Here is a 4,383-nt window from a genome sequence, read left to right as displayed (position 1 = left end):
GATTTTTTTTCTTTGAAAAGCAAGACAAAACAGTAAAAAGCACATTTTGGCTTTTTAATTTATGCAATGGTGAATTTTTTTTTTGGCAAAATACATGGGGGAAAAAAAACTCTGTGTTCGGTATGCAGCCTTCAGCCCAGTGTTTAATTTTGTTCGGTTTCAGCTTCGGCCAAGAATTTTCATTTCGGTGCATCCCTAATGTAAATGTTCAAATAAAGCTTTGAAAAAGTTTCATAAAAAGGTAAACCTCACATTTTAGCCTTTAAATAAAGAAAAGATATGTCAAAATGATAATTGATTAATAAATGATTATATGTATTTTATCTGCTCCATAAATAATTCTAGATAACTTAACTGAATTGTTTAAATGTGTAGAATCCACATAAGCTTATTGTTCATCAACCGGTCAAAATGTACAGCAGGGCATGCAAATTCGGTCCGTTTTTGGCCAGACAGAAACTGCACACAGGCTGAATGTAAATATAAGTCTCTGTAAATCCACTCGCTGACAGCCGGTGGCGCTTATGGAAAAGCTGAATTGGAGCTGTTTCCCGTAACCTCCGTGGACAAAGCAGTATTGCGATTAAGAACACTTCCTTTAGGTATTACATGGAGCAAAGGTGAAAACGAAATGCCATCGAATTGTTTCTGAAGACAGTCAGAACCTTCAGAGGTACATTCATATAATTAATTCATTCATATATTCATTTGTATAATTCCCTTAGCACTCTTTTAAAACCTCCCAGCTTTTCCGCCCTGTTTTCACTCAAAACGAAACTACTCTGCATGCTGTGCGCACGTGAGACTTAAAACTGTGCTTTATGCTGGACAGTATTTATTTATCGTGAGTTGTTCAAATCACGGTAATCTAATACGGTTTTAATGATAATTAAAATATGAAACGGTAATACTAACCGTCGGGAATTTTATCATGATTTATCATCACATAATCGTTACATCCCTAGTTCAGATGATTAACTATGTAAAAATAGTGTTTCTCACCTTTGGTGATGCTGAGAGTGTTGTCGCCGCTCGCGACGAAGTCATACAGCGCTACGAACAGATTGGGGTCATTTTCACTGGGTCCCGCCAGCAAATTCTCTTTGGAGTTCCAACGAGCCGCTTCAGACAGACCTGTGGCCTCAAAATCCGGCCGCTGAAGAGCTTCTGCAAACAGATGAGGGAAAATTCAAAGGTCAATAAATAAGTGAATGCATGTTAACATATGAATATAATTCTCATTAGTGTAACAGAACAACCTGACCAGTTTGAAAGAAATATTTACAAAAATGTTAAAGCACAATTTGCAAGTATTTGTTTGAATGTATTTAATAATTAAAATGGAGTAATATGTTTAAACATGAGAATAATGACAATGTACAAATTCTCTGAATGGTAAAAGGGCTTCAGTTTCTTAAAGGAATATTCTTCTGTTGATTCAGGGGGTGATATCTGAACTGATACACTCCGATAGTAACACATGCCCCAGATGTAATCAATACGGTAGGCTCACAATAAAGGTACATCACCACAACCATGTGTGTCATAAAACACCAACATAAACACAAATCTGAACATTATTTGCATCTCTTTAATGAGTCACATTCCGCAACCCCAGAGCGTTTTCACATTCATTACTCTGTGCCATGAGGAAACACACGTGCAGTGAAAGATCATGACTGATGACCTCAGACACATAAACAGGGCAAATACGATACGGCAGAAGATCTGTTTTTCATATATAAACTGACTGACAGTGACACGAATCAGTTTAGAGGGGAAAATAAGTGTTTTAATCACCCAAAAATGTGAATTCAGTCATCATTTACTCACCCTCATCTTTGTGAAATGCAAAAGGAAAAAATGTGAACAATCTTCAATGGCACCAATGACCTCAAGCCCTGGCATGTGGAAGACTGCTGCTTTCATGGTCATTTTGGAGCCTGACAACCATGATAAAGATTCTCCTCGTCTTCCACAGAACAACATGAGAGTGAGTAAAATGAGAGAATAGCAAACTAACCCTTTAACCACCCATTCAACACTGCTGGACTTTTTTTAAAATCCACATCACAACTCAATGTTCAAGGCATGTATGTTTTAGATTATGTAACTGGTCTTTCACCATTTTTTAACCAATGTATAGTTTTTTTTTTCCAATTCCCTATTAATATTATTTCATGTTGATGTCATAAGCAGCCAGTCACCAAACAGCCACAAAGAACATCAGTCACCATAAACTGCACATTCTTTTTGTCAAACTCAGATCGGCCATCCATCGCTATGATCAAACACGAGAAAGACGAGCAGAGTTCTGAGATAAAACATCAGGCTACAATCACATGATTCTTCACTTTCACATTTCAGCTCCTTTATACGTTCATGCCATTACAGCAACTTTTCACTCTTAATAGACATTGTTTTGTGTTACTGGCATTCAGTAAACTCTGTGCTTGTTAAATCTGCCTAAGAGTTAAAGTCAAAGACACATTCACTAAGATCACTGAGTAAACGGACTCTTGTGAGCTCACAGAAGCGTAGATGCATCCGAACTCTCCACACACACAAAACTGCACGGATCTATCCAGACAGGAATCAGATTTCCCAGTGTTCTCTCCTCCCTCGTTTTTTCCTCTCTTTCTTTTACAGCGAGCCAGTAAGTCTGGCTTTCCTCTCGCTCGTTCCCCCTCCTCCACTTTCCAAACAGACAGAAGGAGCACCGAGGGCCTGTGATTTTCACGAGACCATCAACCCCAGATCCATCCGTTTGTTCATCTGAAGGCCGTGTTCGGACTCTGCCACTCTGTAATTGAGATTCTTACACACACACACACACGTTCGCCACCACAGTCGCTTACCTTCCAAGTAACAGCTGGAGGATGAAGACAGACCTTTTTTGGATTTACAGCCCACCAATTTTAAACAAATCTCCAACATTTTCATTTGCTTCCCAACACGACCAATTGAAAAAAAATTATCCAGTTCCCGAACTATATTGTGTTTTCTCTTTTATCCAAATGGTTCACTTCAAAAAGTAAACAAAAACACAAAAAATCCGTCCACAAAGTTTGTGTTAGTAGCCTATGTCTTGTATACTGTGAAGATGAAGTCAAAGACGGCTTTTCCTGGCAAAAACACTGACATCCTGACTTCACACAGTTCTTCTAGCGAGTTTCCAGAGTAAGAGGCTCCATTTTTCCCCCGCTCCAGTTCTTCTCGTTTTCTCAGTCCAGTGAGGAACTAGCCATCCATACGGATAATTCTCACAGAAAAAAAACATGAACAGGAGTTAAACGAAGCACTTTGACGACAGTGTTGTCTTTTTCATGATGTTGTCAACTGAGAGACGATCCACAGGAAAAGCAGGACGCTCGTGCTGATCTCTGCCAACAAAGAGGCCCTTTCAGGATGGAGCGTCGGAGCCGATGACATCATGGCACTGGCCCCGCCCCATCCCTGAAACCTGCAGCTGAGCAGCATTATCTGCAGTGAGAGAGTGTAACTGGAATCTGCCTTTGTCTTTCAGTCCCACACAGCTCTCGTCCCAAATATTTTCACTTTGAAACAAAGGCACAAGTGCAATCTATAGGGTGAGGATTATTCCTGCCAAACAGTTAGCATGAATTAATCACAAATATCTTCACCTGCACTTTAAAGGGGTCCTATTATGCTCTTTTACAAAGTCTTAATTTTGTTTTGGGGGTGTACTAGAACAGACTCTCATAGTAGGTTGTTCGAAAAACACATTATTTTTCACATAGTTTACATTATTACAACACCTCTCTCCCCAGTCTGGCATGAACGGCTCGAATAGTTCCTGTATCAAATGAAGGCCCGCCTTCTGAAATAAGAAATGTGCTGCGATTGGTTAGCTGGGCCAGTGTGTGTTGTGATTGGTAGCACTCGGTGCCTGGTCGGAAAATGTCATGCCCCTTACCATAGCCGCCTGCAAGCTTCAGCGTAAATATTGCGTAATCGTTGCCTGGGTTGCGTACGTATATGTGGGGCGGAGCTATCAAAATAGGGGCAAGACCCTTTTGGGGTAGGGGCGTGTTTGTTTTTGTGATTTCAAATATCAACATTGGCTACCAGAAATCACTTACTCTGCCTTTAAGTAAAACTACAAAAGTAAAAGTACTTGCTTTTAAAAGCACTTAACTACCAAAAGTAAATTTCTTTTTTTATATATATATATTTTATTATTGTTGTATGTAGGGCTGCACGATAAATCGCATGCAGTATTTAACGTGCATCTTGTCAGTAAAGTCATTCTGTAATCAGCGGTAAATCTCCATCACGTGCGGGCTTTCACATGGAGCAGCATTAACTACACAGAGCCGTTGTTCACCGACAAGCTGCGCAAAACATGCGCAAAATATGATC

At 39.7% G+C, this 4,383-nt stretch overlaps 1 protein-coding gene across 3 annotated transcripts in view; it reads right to left on the bottom strand.

Annotated features, from left to right (window-relative positions):
- Positions 1–4,383, bottom strand: part of abl1 (c-abl oncogene 1, non-receptor tyrosine kinase) — a 58,858-nt gene that overhangs the window by 21,423 nt on the left and 33,052 nt on the right. For 2 of the 3 annotated variants that reach the window (XM_016559210.1, XM_016559225.1), the window contains exon 2: positions 1,003–1,167. In XM_016559210.1, the coding sequence (XP_016414696.1) occupies positions 1,003–1,167 (165 nt within the window). Of the gene's footprint in view, positions 1–1,002; positions 1,168–2,858; positions 3,379–4,383 lie in introns of those variants that run through there. The other variant, XM_016559217.1, reaches the window with a different exon arrangement.

This window comes from Sinocyclocheilus rhinocerous, unplaced genomic scaffold, assembly GCF_001515625.1.
Source record: "Sinocyclocheilus rhinocerous isolate Xijiao unplaced genomic scaffold, SAMN03320098_v1.1 scaffold2447, whole genome shotgun sequence".
Lineage (NCBI taxonomy): Eukaryota > Metazoa > Chordata > Actinopteri > Cypriniformes > Cyprinidae > Sinocyclocheilus > Sinocyclocheilus rhinocerous.
The sequence above is the reverse complement of the archived record's forward strand: the minus strand, read 5'-3'. Positions and strand labels throughout refer to the sequence as shown.